The sequence below is a fragment of the Hippopotamus amphibius genome, chromosome 2 (genome assembly GCF_030028045.1).
Source record: "Hippopotamus amphibius kiboko isolate mHipAmp2 chromosome 2, mHipAmp2.hap2, whole genome shotgun sequence".
NCBI classification, from domain to species: Eukaryota; Metazoa; Chordata; class Mammalia; order Artiodactyla; family Hippopotamidae; genus Hippopotamus; species Hippopotamus amphibius.
This window is the reverse complement of record NC_080187.1, coordinates 197,533,836-197,561,646: the sequence shown is the minus strand read 5'-3', so window position 1 is coordinate 197,561,646 and position 27,811 is coordinate 197,533,836. Positions and strand designations below refer to the sequence as shown.

The 27,811-nt window shown below is 37.2% G+C and overlaps 1 protein-coding gene across 2 annotated transcripts in view; it reads left to right on the top strand.

The window, feature by feature from the left end:
* The window catches only part of DNAAF4 (dynein axonemal assembly factor 4), a 58,798-nt gene extending 34,094 nt beyond the window's left edge, over window positions 1-24,704 (top strand). The window contains exons 5-10 of one of the 2 annotated variants that reach the window (XM_057722373.1): window positions 957-1,102; window positions 2,398-2,507; window positions 15,921-16,074; window positions 17,544-17,649; window positions 19,225-19,366; window positions 24,556-24,704. In XM_057722373.1, the coding sequence (XP_057578356.1) occupies window positions 957-1,102; window positions 2,398-2,507; window positions 15,921-16,074; window positions 17,544-17,649; window positions 19,225-19,334 (626 nt within the window). In that variant the 3' untranslated portion in view covers window positions 19,335-19,366; window positions 24,556-24,704. Of the gene's footprint in view, window positions 1-956; window positions 1,103-2,397; window positions 2,508-15,920; window positions 16,075-17,543; window positions 17,650-19,224; window positions 19,367-24,555 lie in introns of those variants that run through there. The other variant, XM_057722374.1, reaches the window with a different exon arrangement.
* The last annotated feature ends 3,107 nt before the right edge of the window (window positions 24,705-27,811 follow it).

Below are 27,811 nucleotides of genomic sequence, written 5' to 3'. Positions count from 1 at the left end.
TTTTTGCCTTTTAAATCTGTATATCATTTTTTTAGTACTTTTCCTTTTTTATTACCTTCCTTTTATTCATATAGTTCATATTCTAACACATAGATTAATCTCTCCTCTCATATTGACTTAATTATTACATCTAACTACCTTTATACAAATGTATAGCTTTTCATTATAACTCTTTGCCTGTTTCCGTTAGCTGTCTCTAATAGCTGAAAAACTTTTATATCATCATTGGGGAGCTTATAGAAGATACTGCTAGAGGAGCTTAAGAAAAGTGATGGCTTTGCCTAGGTGCCCTCCTCTAGAGTTGATGTAGCTTAAGTTGCCTAGAGTGCGTTCCTCTGTAGTGAATGTAAGTTAGCCACTGTGTGGTTTACCGAAGAGAACCCCAGGAAAGTAGCTGAGGTCATTGATAAAAGAACAGATAATTAATGACTTCCCTGGTGACACAGTGGTTAAGAATCCGCCTGCCAATGCAGGGGACATGGGTTCAATCCCTGGTCTGGGAAGAGACCACATGCTGTGGAGCAGCTAAGCCAGTGGGCTACAAGCACTGAGCCTGTGCTCTAGAGCCCACGAGCCACAACTATTGAACCCACATGCTGCAACTACTGAAGCCCATGCACCTAGAGCCCATGCTCGACAAGAGAAACCACCACAATGAGAAGCCCTGCACTGCAACAAAGAGTAGCCCCCGCTCGTCACAACTAGAGAAAGCCTGCATACAGCAACAAAGACCCAACACAGCCAAAAAATAAAGAAAAAAAGAAAAAAAAAGAACAGATAATTAGCTGCCATAATTTCAATGAGCGATTTTATATTCCTTCTTGTAGAAAACATGTTTGGATTATTTGTATAGGATTTTAGAAGTAACTTTAATGTGTAATTACCTGAAAAGTCAGTTTGAATTTTAACTAGGAAATGAGAGATAAATAACTTAGTTGCTAATATTGTTTTTGAAGGGAGAAATTCAGAAAATATATTTTTTGGGAAGTTAAAGGAAGACAGTATTCCTGCTCCTCGCTCTGTTGGCAGTATTAAAATCAATTTTACCCCTCGAGTATTCCCAACTGCTCTCCGGGAATCACAAGTGGCAGAAGAAGAGGAGGTTGGTACGCTTGCTGTTAGTTACAACGACCAAAAATGAAAATACTTTATTTTTTATTTCATATATTGAAACTGTTACTGGGTCTGAATTTTTAAAGTATACATTACACTAAGTATATTATTTCATGAAAATATTTAATATTTCCTTTTGAGAGAAATATATTTTGCAGGATTTCTTTTTTTGGCTCCAGAATGCTGACGAGAAAACATTGATTTAATATCCAGTATTATTGTTTATTCCAGGAGGTAAACTGTTGCATATGCATTTATTTTATCAAATACATCATTCTCCATAATAGATTTGTAAACTTTGGGTCAGTGTGTGTTGTGGTAAGACAAGATTTATAAACTTATTATAACTATATTATTACAATTAATTATTGATATCAAGTATTTCTAATGTTGTCACATTTGGCATTAATATCTTTCATTCATTTATAAATTCCTGAGCTCTGGGATTTTGAATATTGTATATTTAGTTGTATAAGCACTAAGAACTCTTTTTTTTTTTTTTTTTTTTTTTTACTGTAAGGTGTGAACTGATACCTCTCTCAATTGAAAAGTTGTGGAAATAATTGTAACTCCTTAAGATACAATGGCACTTTATAAATATTAACTTTATTCTTGTTATTAATATATTTCTGTTTTATTATTTATAAAAGTATTTTTATAACTATAAAATTAAAATTATTTTATAAATCATTTATATATTTTTATAATGTAAAAATATATATATTATAAACAAGAAAAGTAAAATAATATTCACATGAACTCCCAGAAATTTGGATGAAATTTGGACTAGAAATTTTTATACATTTGATCTTAATCAGCTAGTGAAGTTTAAAAAAAAGCTTGAAGCTGTATGAAAACTGGAAGTTTTAAATTGCCATCATCAAATATTGTATCAGTCTGCTCAGACTGCTATAACAAATTACATAGACTGGGTGGCTTAAAGAATAGACAATTATTTCTCACAGTTCTGAAGTCCAAGGTCAGAATGCTGGGGTGGGGTGGGGGAAAGAGTGTGCCCTCTGGTCTCTTCCTCTTCTTATAAGGACAGTCCTATCATGGGGTCTCATCCTCAGGACCTCATCCAAACTTAATTATTGCCCAAAGGCCCCATCTCCGGATACCATCACGTTAGTGGTTAGGGCTTCAACATATGAATTTTGCAGACACAAACATTCAGCCCATAACAAATAGTGTTTCCATCTTATGTAGGAAGATGGAAAATCTAAAAGTAACTTAACAAAATAAGACATTTGTGTCCTTCATTAAACTTCATTCTCATTTCAGTGGCTACATAAACAAGCAGAGGCACGAAGAGCGATGAATACTGATATTCCTGAACTTTGTGATTTAAAAGAGGAGGAAAAGAACCCAGAATGGTTGAAGGACAAAGGAAAGTAAGTTGTTTGAACACTGGCCATGAGATTTATAATAAATTTGCATAGATATTAATACTTACCACATTTTCTAGATATTTTGACATAGGTGTTTTTGTGTGTGATTTTGGGGAAGAAATAATGCAAGTATGCCAATTATGTAGGCAGTACCTCCATATTTAAAAAGTCAGATCTTATAACAATTAAATAAGGCTTTTATTTTTATTTGCTTTTGTGTATAAATGTCATGGAAGTGAAAAATATCACATGGTTTGGATTGTTTATTAAAATCCCTTTTAAAATCACTTAACATTTTTAGTCAGTAGGAAGTTGTTGTATAACAAAGGGAGTCCAACTCGAGGATGGAAGATGCCTTAGAGGACTGGGGCAGGGAGGGTGGGGGGGACTCGAGGGGGGGGAGTCAAGGAAGGGAGGGAATACAGGGATATGTGTAAAAAAACAGATGATTGAACCTGGTGTACCCCCAAAAAAATAAAAAAATAAAAAAATAAAAATAAAATCACTTAACATTTAATGTAAGTCCTTCCTAATACTTCCCTTAAATCATGATTCTTTAAAACTGGAGCTGCTTTGATTAGTCATATCCATCTTTAAAAGATTATCAAATTATCCTATGAATTATCATTTTATATCCAGACAATCCTTTATTTACATGTGGCTCTGTATAAATTTTAGACAGTTACCGAACACAATGAATTCTGATACATTCTGTGGCAATTTGAGTTCATATTTTGAGGCCATCATAGGTATTATTTATCATATCTCATTTTATACACTTTTGTATTATTTTCCTATTGCTGCCATAACAAACTAACACAAACTTAGTGGCTTAAAACAATACAAATTTATTATCTTATAGTTCTGGAGGTCAGAAGTCCAAAATGGCTTTTACTGGGCTAAAATCAGGGTATCAATTGCAATCCTTTTGAAGGCTGTAGGGGAGAATCTATTTCCTTTTCCAGCTTTAAGACTGCCCACATTCCTTGGCTTATGGCCCCCTACCAATAGTTGCGTCACTGGCCCAAACTTTGCTTCCATAGTCACATCTCCTTTTCTGACTCTGTCTCTCCTGCCTGCCTCTTTCTTTCATAAGTACGTTTGTAATTACATCAGTCCCACTTGTATGATCCAGGATAATCTCCTACCTCAAGATCCTTAACTTAATCACATCTGCAAGGTTCTTTCTAACCATTTTAGTTAATATAGTCACAGGTTTTGGGGATTAGGATGTGAACATCTTTGGTGGGGAGATTTATCTAACCACAAAGTCTGTTTTTCTTTTCTCATCCTCTCTCTGTTCTTTCTTGGTCTTTTCCCCTATCTGATACAACATCAGAAACTGATTTGTGGAGTTGAGCTGGAATTGACAATTTTTCTGACAGTTTGTTCCTCTTACTCCCCTCCCTTTCTCTCCCTTCTTCTCTCCCTTCCACTCCATCTGTTGAACCATTTAAATGAACATCTATTGATTGCTTGTGGTTTGTCAGACTATAGGCTAGGCTCTGAGATCAGTAGAGGAGAGAGACATACAAATACTTATAGCACTGTGTGGGAAGTACAATACATAGAAAGAACAAGGTAAAATGAGAGTACAGAAGAGGGGCACCTAACCGTAAAGGAAGGAAGGTAGTTTCAGGAATAACTTCCTAGAGAATATAGCACCCGAGCTCCTCTTAGTGATAAGTAGGGGGACTTCCCTGGTGGTCCAGTGGTTAAGACTTTGCCTTCCAATGCATGGGATGTGGGTTCGATCCCTCGTGGGAGAGCTAAGGTCTCACATGCCTTGGGGCCAAAAACCAAAACATAAAACAGAAGCAGTATTGTAACAAATTCAGCAAAGACTTTAAAAAAATGGTCCACATCAAAAAAATCTTTAAAAAAAATTAGGTGTTTCAGGAGGAAGGGAGAGAAAGGCATTCATTTTAGGCAGAGGAGACAGTATGAGCAAAAGCTCAGAGACAAGAACAGTGTGATAAAATGTTGCAGAAATCGATCCCACTAGAAACCAAGCACCACACTTGGAGGGTTGGAGAACTCAGGTTTATTGAGTCAGCGGACCCAGATGAGCTAACGCTCCAAAATTCTGGGCTCCGTTCCAGGTGAATTCTCTCCTTATATAAAGATACATAGCTACAGTTGGCATTAATTGATTGGCTACAGTTGGCATTAATTGATTGGCGACTCAGTTTCCATAGATTACAGGTGATTACAGAGCTCACGAGTTGCTAGAGGTTACATGCAAAGGGTTTTCAAACAAAGGCGAGCAGGGGCAGGAACAGAACATTATTTTAGGTTCCAGTTGATCGTTAAAGTATTTTGTCCTCACTCTAGTGCAGCAAGCAGGTTTTACAGAAGCAGAGCAGGCATACAGCTGTGAACTCCAAATTTTCCTCATCAGCAGGACTTCCCTGGTGGCGCAGTGGTTAAGAATCTGCCTGCCAATGCAGGGGACATGGGTTCGATCCCTCATCTGGGAAGGTCCCACATACCAAGGAGCAACTAAGCCTGTGTGCCACAACTACTGAGCCTGTGCTCTAGAGCCTGTGAGCCACAACCATTGAGCCCATGTGCCGCAACTACTGAAGCCCTTGTGCCTAGAGCCCATGCTCTGCAACAAGAGAAGCCCCTGCAATGAGAAGCCCACGCACCTCAACGAAGAATAGCCCCCACTCACTGCAACTAGAGAAAGCCCGTGCACAGCAACAAAGACCCAATGCAGCCAATAAATAAATTAAAAAAAAATAGTGTGATATATAGGTCAGGAACTATGGGTAGTTTATTTTTTGCTAAAACATAAATTTGAGACTAGAAATAATGCCAAATGAACCTAGAAAAATAGGCAGTGACCTCGTGTGATTCTTATATTTTATTCTGTAAGTTGGGGAAAAATGTGTTGCGGAAAGTAAGGCAACAACTAACAAACTATGACAGTTGTTGTGGGGTGAAGAGGAGGGCAATGTGAGAAATATTCGGAGGTAAATAGGGAGGACTTCTTGAGTGATTGTTGGGGAGTGAGAGAGGTGTAGTTGTGGATGACTTTGGGTTTCCAGTTTGAATGACTGATTGTATGATGCCACCAACTGAATTAGAGGACACTAGAAGAGGGCCAGTTAGGAGGGAATGTAGTTAAGTTCAGTTTTGAATGTGTTGAGTTTGAGATGTCTCTTGGTCAGTCTGGCTGACAGTGTCCAGCAAGTTTGAGACTCAGGGGAGAGGCCAGCACTATGTTATGGATTTGGAGGTTATCAGCATTTATGTAGCAGTTGTTTTGTAAGAGTAGGTGAGATATCTGAAAAGAGCATATAGACCAGGGGAGTAGTGGCCTTAGGATAAAACCCGGTGACCTACCAACATTTGAAGATCTGGTAAAATAAAGGAGTACACAAAAATACTCCCAGAAGCCAGTGGAATAGAAACTTTAAGGGTTTTTGTTTTGCCTTGTTCTTCTTTAGGAATAGAAAAGGTTTGAATAGATGTGCAGATGAGATAGAAGAGGTGGTTGAAATGTCCTCAAGAAGAGTAGAGAAAATTGGGTCAAGGCCAAAGGTAGATGGATTATCTTGATTTCGGTTTTGTTTTCCTTCTTGTTAAAAGTTGCATTTATTTTTACACTTTATAAGAATATATCTTTTGAAAAAAATTTACACAGCACAGCAAGTGAAAGTCCCTCTTGGTTTTTATCTGTCTGCCTGCCCTGCCCCCCAGGTGTATCCAGTCTAAATCATTTCTTTAATTGCATTTGCTTATCTTTAAGCTGCCATTGTCATAATCACAGTTATTACGTTCATAACTTGTGGTAGGTTACAAGGCTTCACATATACTATCTCATTAAATCCGCACAACTGTAGTTGACTAGGAACCACTGCTTTTGCATTAATTTAACAAATGTGTGTTGAGAAGCTAGCAGCTTTACCCAAAATAGTTCTTTTAATTCCTTGAACAATCTAAGTAGTTGGATATTATTTTCTTTATCCCGATTTTATAAATGTAGAAACAGGGCTAGAGAGGTTAAGAAACTTGGCTAGGGTGGTGGTGGTTTATAAGTAGAACCAGGATTCAATCCCAGGTCAATATGATTATGAAGCTTGTGTTCCAGATAGTGCTGTACACCTCTCACCGATGAATAACATCTTTCTCCCATCATTTTGTTACAGTTGTTTAGCCTTAGTGAAGGCAGCCCAAGTGGTGTGGCTGTGAATTGCTCTTCCTTGCAGCCTGTGAGTGCTGAAGTGTGCATAGCTGAATGTGCTTTCCTGTTGAATTGGTTACTTTGGTCTAGAAAATGTTGAAAGATGAAGTTGTAATAGAAGTGATAGTTTATTTTCTGAGATGGAAGGAAAGAAAGTGAAGACAAGTATGAAACTGGATAAATTTCTAACAAAAGTTACTTGGTGGGTACTGTTGAGGGCTCTGCTAGATTAGAGAATGTGAATTCATAGAAATGCTAGTCACTACAGCTATGTGATTTATCTTCTATAGCGTTCAGTGTTTTGGATTTAAGAGTAGATCGTTGAGCCAAGGTTGGAGTTTTGACTAACAAGTACAGCGGAAGACTAGTAGTGCAAAGGACCAGGTTACTCATGGAAAAATAGCTCAGGTATTTAGCCATGAAATCTAGGCTGGGTTAGAAAGGAAGATATGCCATGAGGGGTCCAGTGGACTAATAGAAAATAGAGCAGTTAAGAAATTAGAGGGCATTATAGGGTTGAAGATGGACATAAAGGGAAAGTTTGCAGAATAGAAAGCTCTGGTTAGTGGCTGGGATTCCAGAGTTTGATATCGCTGAAGTAATGCAGTGCAGGTAATGAAGAAGTCCAAGTTATGGCCTTGGGAGTGGGCCGCAGAAGTGAAGCTAAAGGGAAGGTAATTTGAGTTAAGGAGTCCCAGGTATTTCAAGGCTAAACTGATAAATGGGTCATATACATAAACCTTAGACTCTTCTGGAATTGAGATATAAATTGGGATGGAGACAGATGCTGGGAGCCAGGTTTCAAAATCCTCAGTGAATAAGAGAAGAATGATTTTTACAAAGCCAGTTAGGTGACAGTGACTAGAAGGCTTTAGGGTAAAGATGTCAGGAGTCCCAAAGGATGATGATTTTTACGGAAAGGGAGAATTACAGCTTGGAGCTAGCAGCAGTGAGTCTGGAGAATACTGATTCCTGTGGTCCTAGCCCCTCCCCTGATGTGGGGAGGGGGTCCTCAGTGGAGAGAATGGTAGAGAAAGCACTGCCCTCTGGAAAGAGCCAGGTTAACTTTAAGAAGTATTGTATGGAAAATTTGAGGGTTAAGAAAGGATTGGGGTGGGTGTTGGAGTCAATTATGGCAGAATCAGGAGTAAGAACGTGCAAAGAAATAAAGGGGGATGAGAGTAGGAAAGACCCGCAAATACAGACTCACATGTAGGGCAAAGAAGAAGCATGCTTTTTGATCAGTGCCCAGAGATAACAGGTTGATGGACATGGCTGGAAAGTCCTTTGGCACAGGGTGTTATGGTGCTGGGACTGGCTGAACATCCTAGGCCATGTTTGGTCTGGTCTTATTTCTGATATACTAATGATGTAATTTAGATTTGTGTGGAAAGGGCAGAGAAGATGGTTGAGCTAGGACTGGAATTTTGATTGACAAGTACAGAAAAAGACTGCTCTGTGTGTGTGTGTGTGTGTGTGTGTGCGTGTGCGTGCGTGTGCGTGTGTGCGCTCACACACACACACAAGAGAGCAAGAGGGAGAGAGAGCGAGTGAGCAACAGACTGAGACTGCTGGCAAAAGCAATGAATTGGCAGCAACCTAGTGCAAAAGTGTACTTGGGTGCAGTCAGGTATGACTGGTGGATTGTAATCACTTTAGGCTGTTGTTTTTGTACCATTTTGCCTCATGGCCTCCAATTAGGTAGAAAAAGAGAAAATAAGAGGGGAAGAAGAGAGTTAAAAGTGAGGAGAGTTGGAAGAAAACTTAGTAACTAGTGGCACCCAGAGAAACAAGTATAAACAGATAAAAGGAAAGGTACTAATTATTAGAGAGAAATGTATCCTCTCTAGCAACCTAATGCAACACAAAAGATAGAAACAGGCATAATAGAACCCAGGGTGTTGAATTTAAGCCAAAGGATGAAATACTTTCATCTCCAGAGGCTTTGTTTCATGCTAGCCTTCTATATTTACACAGGCAAAACAGTTCAACTGTCCTTTATTGTACTTAAACCCATGGGACACTTGTATCACAGAAGGGTGAAAGTTGACAAGCCTTCCAAAAGAGCAGTAGTTTGAGAATACTGTTTACAGGATTGCCTCTACTCAAAAGAGACTCTTAGAAAAAGCCATAGAAATGTTTTAATTTTTCTTTACCTAGCCTTCTACTGCTGAATCTTAGTTTGAAATGCCAAAACTACCTTTCAGAAAAATATATAAGCTTCAGTAATTTAATTTGCTCATGAAAGCATTTTACCTTTGCAGTTAACGTTGTACCAGATAGCTTTTTACTGAGAATATCTCACATAAAACAGTCTCTGTGCTCTAATTTAGATATTCTCATGGTGTTTATTTAACAGCCTTACATGATTCAGAATCTGTAAATAACTCGGATAGCTACCCTTCCAGACACTCATAATCATATAAGGTTGGGTGGATTGTTGTTCTGTCCCACTGATGTTACTCTGTGCTTGAGTTTTAGCATGAGTTTTTTTAGCCCCTGTCTTAACCCCAGACAGAAAGTTCCTTACCCCCCCCCCGACCCCCCGCCCCAGGACCACTCAAATCCCATCTGCATACGTCACTCTCTACAGCAAATTGTAATGTTAGATACGAGGAAGTTAAGGATATATAATTCTACAATCTAGCATCCAGCATCATATTACTGTCATTACATAAAATTACCTACATTAGTTCTAGTGTCTGAATTTTTTTTCTCTTGGCCTAAGTGCCAGATTTTATAGGCTGCCTAATATTCCAGTCCTTTGAAGACCAAGGCTCTGATTTGCTTTTACATTTTCTCTTGCCACCCAGGTTAATTCTGCTTCTGAACCCTAGCTTTGTGTGTAGGAGCCTGCTATTTGACTGGCTAACCTAGTACCAACTTGTGCCAGTCCAAATTTCTGTTTGCTTCCTATTTGTGAATTTTCTGTAGCTGGATTCTATTTTCCTGTCTGGAGATCCTTTTACTTCCTGTTGGACTTTTTGATGCTGATTGTTAACTGCCTGTTACATTCTTCTTCCAACATAGTGTATAGTTCTGCTTGCCAGATTGAACTTCTTTCTAACACTTTGGTCTGGATCCATGCCCTGGCAAGTACTATGAAGAGTTAGCCTGCCACAGTTTTATAGATGCTGGCAGAAGTCAGGAGACTCGTGAGTCAGAGACAAAGGACTTTACTATTCAAGGCACATCAAACAGCATGACCTTCATGTTGGTTTCCTTTGCTCCTAAAGTCCCATGGGGCCAATGCAGAGGTGGACCCAGGTGGATGCTGTACATACAGTAGGTTTGTACCATAGCTGAGAAGGGCAAGCTTAAGGAACACACTTTTTTTATGAGGATTATAAGCAAACCTGTCCAACTTTTGCCTCACAAGGTGATTATATCTTTATTATATTGAGCAGCAAATAAATCTATCCTCTGCCCCAGAGAGAGACATTCTCTCTCTCTTCCAAGGCTGTGCACTATACAAACATCTTGAAGAAGATAGTCCCAAGCAAAAGCTGTCAGTGCATCTGACATATGACATGCAGGGACGTAAAAAGACCCATGGAGAATTGTCTCCCAGTATCCTCTTGTACCTGCCTACTTTCAGAACAGATCTGCTAATCTGCCTTGCTTTGCTGCATTTTTTACAACTCTATTTGTTTATGGAGACAAGATAGTTTTGTTATGCTGCTACCTTTTGCCTGACTTGAAGTTTAGAATCCATATTCTAAGATGACTTCTTTGACATAATTATAATTTTGTTTGTTGATTGATTGTATGCATTTTACAGACCATAATATTCTGTTGCAGTATAGTCCCTATTATGGCCTAACTTGTCATTTTATTTTGTATTCAGTATCCTTTTCTTCCCTTCTATCCTGAGTGCTAAATTGATGTTCCTTCACTAAGGTGCACTAATACTCAGTTTTAGAAGCTCTTGAGATACCAAGAATGTTTTCTACCCACATAAGATGCTGAAAGAAACAAGGACCTTAAAAGTCTTTTGAGTGCTGAGTGGCTATTAGAGTTCTTATTGCCCACAAAACAGAGCTGTTGTATCTTCTATAGGAATGTGTGTTACTCACTGCCTGCATTGCTGTTTCTAAGCCCCACTGCTTTTAACTTCTCTTAACTCTTTTCTGTCCCTTTCTTTACTTCCCTCCACATTGCTTCTTTCTTATCACACCTTCTTTTAGCTTCTTCTATGCTCAACTGTTGCTCAAAATGTTTGACCCTTTTGGCCATTGCTGATCAGAATGTTTCTTTCTTTACAAAGGGAAACCAGTCAGTCATTATAAAGATGATGGGAGTGTTTGCAGTTGTCCACATGTCTCTTGTTGTTTCTATACAGTCAGTACCATAAGGACTCAGTGTGTTTTGAATGAATACTTTTGTGTGATTTTTTTCACTGGCATTGCTTTATTTGGAGCCATCAGGCAAGACTTACTGGTTATTAGCTTCTCTGTTTGAATTTGGTGTTCAAAGGCTACTGCCCTTAAGACAGAAGTTTGAATTTTTTTCCCTTTCCTTTTGAAATTCAGCTATTTCTGAGTTCAGAACCTTTCTTAAAGCCATAAAGCAAATTATGCTTTATTGGATGTTTGTACTGGTGTTGAACTTTAAAGAATATAGTGTTCATTTGGATTTGTATTTTAATATATATGTAAACATTAAAAATGTTTAATACTTCATATTTCTTGGTATTATGCCCCCTACAGTGGCTTTTTAAAAATTTTTATTAGAGTATAGTTGATTTACAATGTTGTGTTAGTTTCAGGTATACAGCAAAGTGAATCAGTTATACATATACATATATCCACTCTTTTTTAGGTTCTTTTCCCATATGGATCATTACAGAGTATTGAGTAGAGTTCCCTGTGCTACACAGTAGGTCCTTATTAGTTATCTATTTTATATATACTAGTGTGTATTTGTCAATCCTAATCTCCCAATTTATCCCTCCCCCCTCTTTCCCCCCTGGTAAGAGTTTGTTTCCTGCATCTTACAGTGGTTCTTTTAATACTGTTCATTGTAAGCTCTTCTTCCCTTAGAACCTGGGAGAATTTTTCTGATAAAACTTATATTAAAGATGAAAAATGGAACTCCAGGTGTATGTATTAATATAAGGTTTATATTGATATAGACCAGTGGAACAGCTAGCCCAGAAGTAACCCTCACATGTGAAAATCATACGGTCAAATGATTTTCAACAAGAGTGCTAAGACTATTCAATGGAGAAAGGATGCTGTCATTCAACAAATGGTGTTGGAAAAACTGGATATCCACATCAAAAGAATGAAGTTGAACCTGTACCTAACACCATATACAAAAATTAACTCAAAATGGATCAAAGACCTAAACATGAGATCTAAAATTATAATACTCTTAAAGGAAAACATAGGGTTCTTCATGACGTCGAATTTGGCAATATTTCTTGGATGTGACATCAGAAGCACAGGCAACAGAAGGAAAATGGTTAAGTTGGAATGCATCAAAATGAAAAACTTTTGTGCATCAAAGACGCTGTCAACAGAGTAAAAAAATAACCCATGTAATATAGAAACTATTTGCGAATCACATATCTAATAAAGGGTTAATATCAGAATACTTATAAAGAACTTCTGCAACTCAGCAGCAAAAAATAAACAGCCTGATTAAAAAATGTGCAAAGGACTTAAGTAGGCATTTCTTCAAAGATATACAAATGGCTAATAAGCACATGAAAAGATGCTGAACATCACTAATCATTCAGAAAATGCAAATGAAAACCACAATGAGATGCTACTTCACACACAGAAGTATGGCTATTATTTAAAAAACAAAAAAACAGAAAATAAGTGCTGGTGAGAATGTAGAAAAATTGGAACCCTTGAACACTATTGGTGGGAATGCAAAATGGTAGTGCACAAAAACAGTATGGAGGCTCCTCAAAAAATTAAAAATAGAATTACCACATGCGGGAATTCCCTGGCTGTCCAATGGTTAGGACTCCCAGCTTCTACTGCAGGGGGCACTGGTTTTATCCCTGGTCGGGGAACTGAGACCCTGCAAGCTGCGCAACATAGCCAAAAAGAAAAAAAAGAAAAAAAAAAGAAAAGAAAAATTACCATGTGATCCAGCAGTTCTACTTCTAGATATACACACAAAAGAAATGAAAGCAGGGACACAGATATTTGTACATCCATGTTTATAGCAGCATTATTCACAATAGCTGAAAGGTGAAAGCAACTCAGGTGTCAATTGAAGGATAAATGCATAAACAAATGTGATATATCCATATAGTAGACTATTATTCAACCTTAGAAAGAAAGAAAATATTGTTACATGCTACAACATGATGACTCTTGGAGACATTATGCTAAGTAAAATAAGCTAATCACAAAAGGACAAATATCGTATGACTCCATTTATATGACGTACTTAGAGTAGTCAAACTCACAGAGACAGAAAATAGAATGGGTGGTTGTCAGAGGTAGGAGGGAATAGGGAGTTATTGTTCAATAGGTACAGGGTTTCATTTTGGGAAGATTAAAAAGTTCTAGATATGGTTGGTGGTGATGATTGTACAAAAGTGTGTAAAGTGTGTATGTATGTAATACCACTAAACTGTACACTTTAAAATGGTAAATTTTAAAATTGAATTAAAATTAATTTAAAAAGAACGTTTGTAGTAGACACAATAGGTTATCTAGACAATATTTATTTATTTATGGCTGCTTTGGGTTTTCATTGCTGCACACGGGCTTTCTCTAGCTGTGGCCAGCAGGGGCTACTCTTCACTGCGGCATGAGGGCTTCTCATTGAGGTGGTTTCTCTTGTTGTGGAGCACGGGCTCTAGGCGAGAGGCCTTCAGTAGCTGTGGCGCGTGGGCTCAATAATTGTGGCTCGTGGGCACTAGAGCACAGGCTCAGTAGTTGTGGTGCATGGGCTTAGTTGCTCCGCGGCGTGTGGGATCTTCCCAGACCAGGAATTGAAGTTATGTCTCCTGCATTGGCAGGTGTTCCTTTTTTTAAAATTAATTAACTAATTGGCTACATTGGGTCTTCGATGCTGCACATGGGCTTTCTCTAGTTGCAGCAAGCGGGGGCTACTCTTTGTTGTGACATGCGGGCTCCTCATTGCAGCGGCTTCTCTTGTGGAGCACAGGCTCTAGGCACTCGGGCTTCAGTAGTTGCTGCACACAGGCTCAATAATTGTGGCACACAGGCTTAATTGCTCCTCGGCATGTGGGATCTTCCTGGAGCAGGGATCGAACCCGTGTCCCCTGCATTGGCAAGCAGATTCTTAACCACTGTGCCACCAGGGAAGTCCCTAGCCAACATTTATTGTCTCCTTTTATCCTTGTTGGCAGAGTCCCCATTTTGTTTAGCTGTGTAGACCTTGCCTATGTGACTTAGGGTGGGGACCCTATCCCAAGTCCAGGGGTAAATTCTGATTGAGTGCAACAAATCGGGATTATTTTCCATTACACCGCTGGTGTGTGTGTGTGTGTGTTTTATATATATGAACAGTAATGTTTATTATGATATAGTTTATAAAAGCTAAGTATTGGGAAAAAATACCTAAGTGTCCATCAGTAGAAGGAGACTGGTTTTAGAAATCCTTGCACAAATGAGAGAATGCTCTGTAAAAATCTCTGTAAAAATGGTATATCTCTATATGTATTAACATGGAAAGATGGGCGTATTGTTGAATTTTTTTAAAGAGTCCACAAACAGCAGTATAGCACTGAGAAGTGAAATTGGAGAGAGAGGAGAATAGGTAGAAGGATTGAGAACGGGAGAAACTGGTGGGTTTTTTCAGGCAAAATATTTTTTAAGGGTAGATATTTTTGGTCAATGAGATGGGAAAGGAGGTGAACTGTGAGATTTCTGGGCAAGGCTTTCTTGCTCTCAAGGAGCATATGCCAGAAAACACTGTCCCATTTTCTTCTAATGAATATTGTGCCTGAATGTGGCATCTTGAACTATGCATGAGGAAAACCAGCCCAGGATGAGGTAGCTGCTAAGTCCAGTAGGATAGAGAAATAGAAGGAACCTGAGGCCGTGGTCAGATCCCTGTTCTGTTGATCATACTGGGCATGGAGCCTTTCCCTCTGAACTTGTTTAATGTGAGGTGATTTATTTCCTTCTTTGTTTAAACCAATTTGAGTTGAGGTTCTGTTACTTGCAGTCAGGAACAGCCTAGCTGATATGAGACATTTCAGAAACATAAGCTGTTCCCACAAAATTGGCTTTTCTAGTTTGGGCAGGTTATTTTAAACTTGAGTCAGGCTTAGGTTAGACGTCACAGTGGTGTCATTTTACTTTTTATTCATGATTTGCTGGCTGCTTCTATGGGTCTACTTTTGAAGTCATCACGTTTAGTATTCTACAGTTGTAAAGTGTGTAGTACCATCAACTGGAAATGAATACAAAGCATTGTTTATGTGGCACTTTTATATTTGGCAAAGTATTTTCTGTTTTCCTTATGTTTATCCATTTTTCAAAATACCAGGAATTGTACATGGAAAAAAAAAAGAAAACTTTACATTTTAAATAAATTTTTAAATTATGTACATCTCTTTATTTGAAGAGAATTTTGGACGATTCAAACTGAAAGAGTGTATTTATTAAGGTGCTTTTGTTAGTAAGTAACTGAGAAACCAATTTAAACTGGCTTAATGTTTAAAAGAATTTATTGGCTTATATAACTAAAAAGCTAAAGGTGTGTTACTTTTGGGTAAAGCTTGCTCCAACAACTGCCTTTTTATCCTTTTCATAATTCCATAGTATCAGCTTTATTCTAGTGCTAGCTCCTCCCATAGTGTTAAAAATGGTCAGCAACAATTTGGGCTTGTGTGCTTTCTTCATTTGTATCCAGCAGGGGGAGTTTTCCCAATTTTTCATTCTGCAACTTTAGTAATAAAATCACAGGCTTCATTCTGAATAGACCAGTTTAGGTCATAAATCCATCCCTGTGTCAGTCATTGTAGCAGGGAGGATGGAAATATGCCTACTGGCTTAAGCTACTGGTTGGTTACCTTGGAGGTGGAGGTGAGGTCACTACCATTCAGATTACATGCTCATGTACGGAGGATAGGTGGAGTTAGTGCTACCTGCAATGTCCATTGTGCAGGGAATGGGAAGAAAGGTAAGCCATCCATCCCCTCTGCCAAATATCATTAGATATTATTTCTGTGCTTCTGTTTCAGTGTTAACATTGTTTTTCTTTTTATGTTTTTGTCTCATTAGCAAATTGTTTGCAACAGAAAATTATTTGGCAGCTATTAATGCATACAACTTAGCCATAAGACTAAATAATAAAATTCCATTACTATATTTGAATCGGGCTGCTTGCCATCTAAAACTGAAAAACTTACACAAGGCCATCGAAGATTCTTCTAAGGTATATGTATCTATTCATTTATATATAGTGCTTTAAAATTGTTATGCTCCTATTTATTGTTTTAAATGATGCCCTTTTCTTTTGTCAATTAAATTTAAATAATTGAGATGCAAAGATTTTAAGAATCATCTTGCTTATTACATCTTTTTACCGAATAAAAAATTCTTTTTGCCACACCGCACGGCTTGCAGAATCTTAGTTCCCCGACTAGGGATCCAACCCGTACCCCGTGCAGTAGAAGCACAGAGTCCTAACCACTGGACAAGCAGGGTATTCCCCCCCAAAATAATTTTTTTAATGGACAAGGAACTAGTGTTTCTTGAGACTCCAAGTTAGATTAGAGATCCCCTATTAATTGTTTTGGTGTATCAGTTGAAATTCAGAAGGAAATTAGTAAATGGTTGTCAGTTTGTGCTCACCTTTTTTCTTTTTCTTTTTTCTTTTTTTTTAAATTTTTAAATTTTTGGCTGCATTGGGTCTTTGTTGCTGCACATGGGCTTTTTCTCTAGTTGTGATGAGCAGGGGCTACTCTTTGTTGGGATGTGCGGGCTTCTCATTGCGGTGGTTTCTCTTGTAGAGCACAGGCTCTAGGTTCATGGGCTTCAGTAGTTGCAGCACGTGGGCTCAGTAGTTGTGGCTCATGGGCTTTAGAGCACAGGTTCAGTAGCTATGGCCCACTGGCTTAATTGCTCCATGGCATGTGGGATCTTCCAGGACCAGGGACTGAACCCCTGTCCCCTGCATTGGCAGGCAGATTCTTAACCACTGTGCCACCAGGGAAGTCCTTCACCTTTTTTCTTATTAAAGTTTTGCAGACTTAATGCGAGATGGAAAGAAGAAAATGATGTCACTACCACTTGCAAGTAAAAGGATATCTCCATAGTCATTTTTCCATTTTTCTTTTTTTTCATATCAGAGGTAACTTGTTTTAAGGGAAATCACATGCAAAATCTTTTATTGTCTCAAGTCTCCTTGAGATTGAGGATACGGAGGAAACAATCAAGTCCTCATATTTTGATCTCATTAAGCTATTGAAGATCTGACAATATTTTATAATCCAGTTTTCCTTCTAGTAGCAGAGTTTCGGGCACAAACAGATATTTACTGAATGAATGAATAAACCAAATCACCAAATTTGAATGTAAAAGCATTATATATAGCATATATAATGCTATAAATAGCAAATAAATGCTATTTAATCATCCCTGCTAGTAAAGGTAAAGCTGTAGAGGTTTCAAATGATAAACGAAATCATAAGTTTGGGGGCAAGGGTATGAATCTCATATAGGAACAATCGAACAAGTCCTAAAATTATTCAACATAAATGTATGTATTTGATAAATTCCTGTCCCAGTTAAGGCAAATTTAGGTGGATGAGGGTTTGAGGCTTGTTTTAAAGTTGAATTTTATCATATTTTTGCTCAAGTTTAAATTAGGAAATTATATTTTTCCTTTTTCTTTTTTGTAAGGCACTAGAATTACTGACACCACCTGTTGCAGACAATGCTAATGCAAGAGTGAAGGCGCATGTACGACGTGGAACAGCATTCTGTCAACTAGAATTGTATGTAGAAGGTAAGACATGAAAGAAATGTTTTAAGTTCCAAGTTATACTCTGAAAAAGATGTCATTGCCATTATTCAAGATTATCTTGAATGCATTATCTTATACTTTTAGCATTTAATTTATTCTTTGCAATTTATCTGACAGAACAAAAAATGACTTGAAATATTTTTAAGAATCGTTGTAGAAGGGAATTAACACAAGATATGTAAACATCTTCCTAGGTCTAAGAAGATGCTGTAGTATCAGACAACTTTTTTATGGAAAGATGTGTGATAAAGGATATAAATGAGTCACTTAAGATAAAATGGAAATTTTAAAATGAGCTTCTTTGGTCAGACACTACATACATACATATGTACATACATGCATAAGCTCAGAAATAACTGATCTACCACAATGTATGATCAATTGCTTATTTTTGTGAGACCATACTAAGGTTTGTAATTCAGTCCCATGTGTATAGAAGCCATATTTATTTAATTTTTATTGTTTTAATTTAATTTAATTTTTATTGTTTTTCATTTTTAATGTATTTAAGGACTATTTGCAGTTACTCATGCTGCCCCAGAGTTTTATCTTCAATGCTCTTCTTCCCATACCTTGCTACCAGATGCCCTTTCAGTTTCCCTTCATTTAAGGCCTAAAGGCCTATTCCTGATGATGTGTTGCCAGGGAATGGGCTCTAGCTTATAAAGTTTTATTATTTCTGACTACTTTGTAAGCTTGTGTCTGCCAGTTTTAGATTTTTCTAACTAAAGCATCCAAATTAGGTTTGTATGCTTATCCTTTTCTTGAAAGTCTTATCCAGATTCACAAGGATAAAAATATCAAGACAGGAATGAAGCACTGTATGCATTCTTTAGGAATTATAGCATCATAGACTCTTTTCAGCTGAAAGGACCCTTCATTTTAAAGATGAGAAAATGGAGGCTTGGAGACATTAAGTGATTTGCCTCAAGTGGCATGGCAAATCAGTAACACCTGGAACTCAAGTTTCCTTACTCCCAAAGCAATTCTTCTGAGTTTTTTGTTAAAGATTTAGATTTAGCTATACATTTTTAACAACCAGTCCACAAAGCTTTCCTTTTTAAGCAATTTTCCTCAAAGAAATTTTGTAGATAGGATAACTACAATAAAAAAAGAAAAAAGAGCACAAACTATAGTCTATAAATTATATAAAGTGTGGATTGAGTCTACCAAAATTATTTTTTTTAATCTAGAGTTTTGAAATAAGATGACATTTATTACTTTTTCATTGAGGTGATAAAAATGTCCTTTTGATATATGAGCTTAGAGTCTGCTCATGCTTTAATGAGTTTAAGCTGTTAGCTTGTTTATATTTCAGTTTAAAATAATTGCTTCTTACTTAATCTTGAATGAAATCGTCATAATTATTTCTGAAATTACTGAAAAATTTCTTCAGTCTCTTAGAGACCATGTATGTGAAAATGGAAACCTGACAAAAACCTGTTACTTGTGCTGAACCATGGATTTAATGATTCTTTTTATTTTCTAAAAATATTGTCTAGATAACACGAGTATTTACAAAATGTTTTATTGATCATCATTGCTATATAAACATAGGCCTACAGGATTATGAAGCTGCCCTTAAGATTGATCCATCCAACAACATTGTACAAAATGATGCTGAGAAGATTCGGAATATAATTCAAGGAACAGAACTAAAATCTTAATGACTACTAGAAGCAACTAGGTATTGTACTAGGTATGGTTCTAAGTTTTACAAAAATAACTGGAGGTGTTAGCAATGTGTGCATATTATGACTGATCGTACAGAATCACTTTCTCTTTAGTTCTGTAGAGGGCAGAATATTATAAGTCTGTAGAAAATGAAATGTTTGATTTGAATGGTTTTTGAATAAGTAAATCAAAGTAAGAATAATCTATTTTAATTATTTGTGTTATATTACTACATAAATTAATTATATTTTTTTTGTTACTGAATTCAGCTTGCCCTTATAACTAACATAATATTTGTTGGTGTGATTACCAGGACACTTACTGATTCATTTTTAACAAGAAGAAGTTTAAAATAAAAGATTGTGTTTGTGAAGTGTTTTTGTTTGTGTTAAATACACTAATTGTCTGAATGGTTGGCCTTGGTATAATCAATACTGATGTTTTCACTTAGTTTCCAAATGCACAGAACCTTCTTTTCAAAAAATACTGCTCCACTACCTGTTGTTTGAGGTTAGATCAGAATACCCTAGTAAAACAACTGTTTGGGAAACCTTATCTTCAACTATAGTTGTAGGCAGTGTTTGCCAAGGCATCAATCATATTTCATAACACTATCTGATGATAAGTTTTCTAGTGAGATTGTTTTCTAGTACCTTCAACCTTCAAGTATACCGGAGGAGGGGGAAGAAGATAGCAAAAGGTGAAGATGTTAACTTAGGGTATTATGATACTGGCACTGGATTGCACCACCGTTTGTGTTGTATCACTGTGATGACACAAACATTAAGCAAAACCACTACAGCTTCCCTTTTGCCTCTAACAGTTGTCACAGTTCTCTGTGATTATATTTAGAGGGTTTTTAGGAGAACAAAACAAAGTTTTTACAGTATTTGGTCATCAGATGTCATTCAAGTGTATCATAAAACAGCCTCTTTAAAAAAAAAATGTAATACTTTTTTGAATATGTAAGAGTATCCTAATTCAGCAACCTTGAAACTTTTACTTCTATAAAGCAACTCTTGATAATTTCTATAGCAGTCCTGCCTAGTTATCGGACCTTCTGGTGAGACGGGATTGCTTTTTCTTATAATAAATCATGGTTTGTTTTTATTTTTTAAAAATAAATGTTACCTTTGCATTGAGAAGGGGGCCTTGAGGAGGACTGGGGTGGTCTGTTTCTATATATCTTAATGTTGTGAGAAAAAGTGATGCCAACACGTTTTCAGTTAAAACTTCAAAACAAAATGGCAAACCCAAAAATAAATAAATAATAAATAAAATAAAATAAAATAAAACCAAAATAAAGGTGGTTCTTCTGTGTGACACATATCAGTTTGACATTCAAAATACTTTAACCAACCTAGTCTTTCCTCAGGCTCTTCCTGTTGCAGGAAAAATGGGGCACAAGAGGCTGGTCATGTCCCAGGTCTCCAGTGAGTCCCTGGGACAGGCCACCAAGCAAGGGTCCTTGGCTTTGCAAAGGAAAGAACTCAACAGTGAGCCGTAGTAAAGTGAAAGCAGTTTTATTTAGAGAGATACGCATTCCGTAGACAGAAATGTCTCGAAAGGCAAGAGCAGGGCTGAGGTGTGGGCGTGGGAATTCCATAGGCTAATGAGTGGGAGGCTTATTTCTACTATCTTGGAGAAGGGGCAGGGATTTTAAGGAGTTGGGCCGCTGCCCACTTTTTGGCCTTTTATGGTCAGGCTTGGAACTGTCTCGGCAGCTGTGGACGTGTCATTTAGCTGATGTATTGCTATTACAGTGAGCGTGTCATGAGGCTCAAGGGCTATCACCATCTTGGACCTAGTTGGTTCTCAGCAGTCCCTCAGTGGCTATGTCATTCTTTTAAAGGTTGTGCCCTGCCCCCTTCCTTCCTTTCTCATTCCTATTACTATCCCAACCAGAAAACAAAAAACTGGGCCCAACAGCTACGCTAAGGGCAAAAGGTGTATTTTTGGAGGAGGTAAAAAAAGGGAGTCTTAAGTAGTTATTTATTATTTTTGACCCTTTCCTCTAAGTCTTGGTTTAAAAGCAACAAGCACTCATTTGTATTCATGAAATACTTGATGTTTTTTGAGCAGTCTTCTACTAAGGGACTTCTGTTTTAGACTGAAGTAGCAATAGAGTTAAAATACAGATACCGACATTGCTATTTCATTTATGATAAAAGCATGTTTCCCAAATAATAGTTATCATTAAAACCTATGAATGAAAGATTATTAAAAGAAAAAATATTGTTATGATAGTCCTTTGACATGACCGATCCAAAGAAGGAAGGATTTATTACTTGCAGCAAGGAAGGAGAACACTGGGGATCTTTCCCAAAGCAGTGTGTCCTGGAATACCAAAATTGGGGAAGTTTTAAGCTAAGGGTACATGCATATTCATGAAGGGGCTTGAGCAGAGAATTCTGCATGGAATTGGGCAAAGGTCAACAGAGTTCCAAGCTTTAGTTGATTGAAGTCATGAGGGTCAGAAAAGGTCAACATCATCATCCCTTAGCTTCCAGATCTACTGGAGGGGGTTTAAGTACTGCAAAACAGCTCAAGAAAATGCTTCAGGCTAATCTTTATCATTAAAACAGATCTGGGAGTCTTTATTATCTGTTTTGTTATTTTTACTGTTGTTCTTTCTCTTGGCCTGATAAGAGTCCTTTGTTCTTTTGTTTCTTAAGATCATTATTACTGAGACCTATTTAAGGGCAAGCATAGCGGCCAGGCTTAGATAACAAAATGGCTTAGGTCTAAAATGGCTTCTCAAATAAATAAATAAATAAATAAATAAAATAAAACGGCTTCTCTATGTCAAGAAAGCTATGCCTGGTTCTCTTTCTCTGAGGACCCCTTACCGTAACTGTTTACATAAATACATAGTGTACACATTTATTAAAGAAAATTTTCCCACGGATTTGGTAATAAATATCAAAGCGATATAAAATTTTGCATACAAAGGAAAAACTGCTAGTCTATTTTGCAATTGATGCTTTATACAAATAGGAAATGTTAAAAAACAAAGTTTGAAGACTTAATTGGCCTTAGTGATTCATGATTTGAGCAGTATCATATCTAGCAACTAGAAGGGCCCTCTGAGGGGTTATATAAAAGGGAAGGTTTTTATAGAAAGAAGGGTGGGGCAAGGGAGCTATTAGCAAAAGAAAATAAAGGATTATTTTTAGGCTAGGACATCTTTTTGCTGGGAAGGGTTTTGTCAGGCAGATTGCCTCATCTTCCTTTAGAGGGTTGGGGGGATTTGGAGAAGGCCGAAGTAACAGATTACCTCTTGGTGATGACCAGCAAATTCCAAATTGATTGATTAAGATTACATTTCTGGGAAAGGTCAAAGTTGCAATTAGGTTAGGTATTAAATCATGGGCTTTTAGCACAAGTGATGCTATTTTGGGCCTCTGATTGTTCCCTTTAACAGAAATAATAGGAAATAGGAATAGGAAATAATTAAATTATTGTTAGACTAGGTTTATTTTTATCTATGTATCTGTTTATTTATGGCTGTGTTGGGTCTTCACTGCTGTGCGTGGGCTTCCTCTAGTTGCAGTGAGCAGAAGCTAGTCTTCATTGCAGTGCGTGGGCTTCTCAGTGTGGTGGCTTCTCAGTGCGGTGGCTTCTCTTGTTGTGGAGCACAGGGTCTAGGCACACCCTGTGGCACATGGGCTCAGTAGTTGTGGTGCACAGGCTTAGTTGCTCCTCGGCATGTGGGATCTTCCTGGAGCAGGGATCGAACCCGTGTCCCCTGCATTGACAGGCGGATTCTTAATCACTGCAGCACCACAGAAGTCCCTAGACTAGACTTTCAAAAAGAATATTTCCTTACATGCCACTTGCCTCTTGACTGACAATCACTTGAGAGTCAGCTAGGGTGGATAGGTAACTAGTTTCACAGAATGTGTCTTTTTCTTATTAAAAGTGCTTAAGCATTTTGTCAGGAATGCACATTTCCTCCTTTTTTCCCAGAAAGAGAATTACATCAAGCAAAAAAAGGTTTGTCCCAGACCAGGTTTGGGATAATTTTTCTTTTACACATTTTAGCTCTTTACTGACAGAGGTAAAAGTATTACTCCTACTAGATAAATGCTGTCTAATAGTTAAATGGAAAGTAAACACATGTATTTAAGTCAACATATCCTGTCTTAATTCCCTAGTGTCACAGAAAACTAGAGCTGGACAGTAGTTAGAGCAGTAAAAATAGATATTACTCAGGAACTATTACAATAGGAGAAAAGAGCCCTTAGTATAGAACTGGGTTCAGTCTCTAATACAGAATGGACAGGTGATGATTTATAGCCAAGGAGCAATAGTGGGATGGGGGGAAAGGGGGGAAGGAGGTGGCTTGTCAGTGGTTAGAAAATTACTGAGAGGAAACATCAAGGGTAGGGAGATTCTGGCTAAATCTAATAGGATTCTTGCTGAAGGCAGGCCATTTTGATCAGATATCACCTGGGAGATGGTGAGAGATGAGGAATATGGTCAGATATTGAAGGTAATTAGATGGTGGGATTGTGGTTAAACGGACTTAAGATTCTTGTTACAACTAGGCTCGTAGAGATAAGGCGCAAGTGTTACCCCAAAACCAGGTTCACCTCTTGGTGGATGTGGAGCCAAAAGACACAACCAAGGCAAAGAGCAAAAAAGGGAAGGATTTATCATTTGCGGTGAGTGGGGAGAACACCAGTGATCCTTCCCAAAGCAGTGTCTCCTGCAACAGCAAAATTAGGAAAAATTTAAGCTAAGGGTACATGTATATTCATAAAGGGGCTTGGGTGGTGTATGCATATCCATGAAAGAGCTTGAGTAGAGAATTCTGCATAGAATTGGGGCAAAGGTCTATGGAGTTCCAAGCTTTAGTTGATTGAAGTCATGAGGGTCAGAAAAGGTCAACATCACTGTCCCTTAGCTTGCAGTAGATCTGGTGTTGGGCCCTGGAGAGGGTTTAAATTCTGCAAAACAGCTAAAGAAAGAGCTTCAGGCTGATCTTTACCATTGAAACAGAACTGGGAGTCTTTATTATCTTTATTATCTGATTTGTTCTCTTTGCTATTCTTTCTTCTCTTGCCTGATAAGAGTCCTTTGTTACCTTAAGATCCTTATTACTGAGACCTGTTCAAGGGCAAGCCTTGTGGCCAGGCTTAGATGACAAAATGGCTTAGGTCTAAAATGGCTTCTTATGTCAAGAAGCTATATCTGGTTCTTTTTCTCCAGGGACCCCCCTACCCCATCTGCTTACGCAAGGATGAAGCCTAGATGAAAAAGTGGTGCAGAGGAGCCTATTCAGAGTTTGGTCAAGGAGAGACCACTTGCCATTGGCAAGCCAGGTTCTTTCCAACAAACCTCATTATGTGGAGAATAAAGGCAAAGGACTTCTGCACATACCATCTGGGGAAAAGGTTGGTATGTGATCTCCCAAGAAGCCTGCTTAACAAGGGTGTGTTCATTACCTTATTGGATTGATCTGGCTCAGTCTCACTCTCAAAGACCCAAGAGCACCCTCAAGAGCTGGCCCATCTACAAGGATCAGAGTCACATTAACCAAGCTCAGGAGGCTAAATAAAACAGTTTGCCTACTTATTATTAATTCATAGTCAGAAATTGATTGAGGATGTTCATGGTCACGGTAGGTTAAATGAAAATTCATTTCTCTTTATAAGCAGATTTGATAAAGTCAAATCATAAAGTTGCTTGGCAAACATGGGCTCAGAACAAGGATAGTTTAATGAATGGAATGTTTCATGGCATCATGTATGCAATTTTACAAAACAGGCTTCCTTTTTCCTACAAAGTTTAGGATAATTCCCTTTGTTTACAAGCCTTAACACATACCTCACTGTAACTAACTCTCATGTAGTAACAATAAAACCAGGTTAATTCTTCAGGTCATGACAAGGTTACCAGCATCTTCTCTTTGAAATGTGATTTGCCCCCCCGTTTTTTCCCCCATGCAAGAACATTAATTGAGGAATTTATTTAGTTGATGTGATTCACCCTTCTAAAATGTTTTAAAGGCATATCACTCTAAGACCATCTCTCTCTTAAAATGCTCTATTCAAGGAAATACTTTTTTTTTCAAGGAACTACTTTTGACAGTACTTAGAACACACTTCATTTTAGCCTTTTTATGACCTACATAAACATGATTTTTGTTTAATAAATGAACTGCTTAGTATAATACCTGGAACGTAATAACTAAGAATAATTTTTTGAGCTATTATAGATAGTAAAAACCAACATTTGGCCAAATATATTAATTTATTGATGGGGTAAATTATATTTATGATAGTCTTTTAATTTATAGCTAAAAGAGGAAAAAGACCTAAACAGACTGGTAAAATATTCCTTTGGGAAGACAAGCCTTCAGTTTCATTTGAAGCTGAGAGTTCATGATGTATTTCCAAAAATGATCAGTCAATAAGTGGAGATAAAACATCAAATATTCTGATAGTTGTGTAAAGGTAGGAAAGTTTGCCTAAAGTATGTGTTTTTAAATTAATGTGCTTTAAATATTTTCCAGGAGAATTGATTGTTCAAACTGTTATCGGAAATGGAGTCTTTTTGGAAAAATTATGGAGTATGTTTATTTTTTACACTTTACGATAGCATATTCCAAATGTACTGCTTTATTTAGTGTATCTCACAAAATAAATTAATGCTTTACAGTCTATACTTATGGTTTTTTTAGGTTGTTCGTATGTATCCTGGTTCTAAATATACTATAAATTGGTGAGCAATTCTGTGTTTATCCTTTCTGTGCCTTTGATTTTATACACCTTAGCTTTTTTAGTCCATATTAAAGAAAAATTACTCCGTAGTCATCTTTAGCTACATTTTCTGTATGGAACTGATTACCATGGGTGAGAGGTTCTCAAAATGTGGTTTCATCAAAATACAAATATGCTATATTATAATCCTATCTCTAAAAAGTAACCTTTGGCCCCACATCTATTTCCAGCTATCACCCCATTTCTCTGTTCAATGTACAGCAAAACTACTAAAAAGTTTTTACTTTTTTCAGTCTTTCTTAAACCTATTCTGATAGTTTTCCTCTCTGTGACCTCACTGAAACACTTCTTATTGAGGTCACCAATGATTTCCACATTGCCTAACCAAACCCTCAGGTCCCAGTCTATGTGTTAACTTCCAAAATAATTTTACACAGCTGGGTAATTCCCTGTTCTGGAAAAAAGTTCCTTACTTGGCTTCTAGGCATCACAGTCTTACTAATTTCTTCCTACTTCACTAGTAACTTCTTCTTGGTTTCATTTGTTTATATTCCTAGTCATTCCCCTGACTTCTAAATATTGGAGTTCCCTAGAGATTAGTCCTGTGGTCTTTTTTTCTACCAACACTTTGTTGTCTTATGATTTTAAATAATAACTTGTGTGGGTGTTGTTTATATTGGTTATATTCAACTTCTCCCTGAATGCCAGACTTGATATTCAGTTGCCTCAATAGCAACTTTCCCTTGACTTTCCCTTCACTTCCTCCAGGGCTGTGGTCAGATACCAACTTATCAGACACTCCCCTACCTAAAATGCCTCCTTGTCCAAGCACTCCTCCTCCAACCCTATATTATTCTCTCTCCATAACTCTTATAGCCTGGCATGTTGTATACATATAGACACACAAAAATATTTACATGTTAATAACATGTAAATAAAATATTTACATAAATAAAATTTATGTAACAAACATAAATATACACATATGACATAAGTATTTACATGTAAATATGTACACGTTTTACATTTACATACTTATGCATATGTATAAATATTTGTAAATGTTTATGTCTCTCTATATAAATACATGTATAACATATGTGTGTGTAACATAAACATATAAGCATTTACATTCTATAACATATATAAATATGTATACATGTTTATACATATGTCTTTTGGTCTGTTTTCCCCTCCTAGAATTTATTAGAATCTAACCTCCATGAAGGCAAGCTCTTAGTGCCTAGAATAGTCCCTGGACTTTAATAGGCACTGAATGACTACATAATTGCATTCCGGACAACATGCTTGATTCTGAAATACTCATCCTTCCTAAGAATTTTAGCAACAACAATGAAACAAAAGGCCTAACGACCTGTCATAGTAAGGAATTTTAGGTTAACCTATAGATTCTACTTATTAAAAAGTTGACTTCACTTGCTATGAATCAAGCACCTACAGTGAAGGGGAAAAAGGGTTTGTATCGTTTATGCAGAGAAAAATCTGGTAAACTCAAATTCTGTTAGATCATTTGCCTGGAAGTCTTATGCAGTGCCTTGATTTATGTTTTAGAGGAAATGAACAAAACTAATTTTTTTTCTTTTTTGTGCCAAATATCACATTTTGGGGTATTTGGAAGAATTTCATGAGGCTGCAGAGTTTGAGTTATTTCCTCACATCAAGCCATTTTTGTAAATAGAAGATTCAACTCTTCTGATTCCCTAGTGACTCACAAGATTATT